Source organism: Myotis brandtii, unplaced genomic scaffold (assembly GCF_000412655.1).
Source record: "Myotis brandtii unplaced genomic scaffold, ASM41265v1 scaffold632, whole genome shotgun sequence".
Lineage (NCBI taxonomy): Eukaryota > Metazoa > Chordata > Mammalia > Chiroptera > Vespertilionidae > Myotis > Myotis brandtii.
The window spans coordinates 222,732-223,155 of NW_005370419.1; the positions used below are offsets into that span (position 1 = coordinate 222,732).

At 64.6% G+C, this 424-nt stretch overlaps 1 protein-coding gene across 1 annotated transcript in view; it reads left to right on the top strand.

The window, feature by feature from the left end:
- RNF213 (ring finger protein 213) overlaps window positions 1–424 on the top strand; it is a gene marked incomplete at its 5' end in the record, with an annotated part of 65,748 nt that overhangs the window by 59,407 nt on the left and 5,917 nt on the right. Inside the window, 1 exon segment of the mRNA XM_014528383.1 lies at window positions 291–415. Coding sequence (XP_014383869.1) covers window positions 291–415 — 125 coding nt within the window.

Below are 424 nucleotides of genomic sequence, written 5' to 3' on the forward strand. Positions count from 1 at the left end.
CCCCCTCACCGGGCAGCACTGTGCCGCCTGCACCTGTGGGGGAGGGTCTGGGGCAGTGGAAGTACACGGCCGTGAAGAGCCGCCCTCAGGCCGGCCGGCGTGGCTCCGTGGTTGAGCCTCTACCTATGAACCAGGAGGTCATGGTTTGATCCCTGGTCAGGGCACAGGCCCAGGTATGGGCTTGATCCCCAGTGTGGGGCGTGCAGGAAGCAGCAGATCGATGATTCCCTCTCAGCATTGATGTTTCTCTCTCCCCCTCTTCCTTCCTCTCTGCACGGCGCGTTCGGCAGGAGGCCTGAAGCAGCTGCTCTGCAAGCGGGTCACGCTGTTCCTGTCCACGTGGAACAAGCTGAGGAGGTCGCTGGAGACCCAGGGTGAGTGCGCGCCTTCCACGTGGCAGGCACAGGAGGCCCCGTCCCCCCAT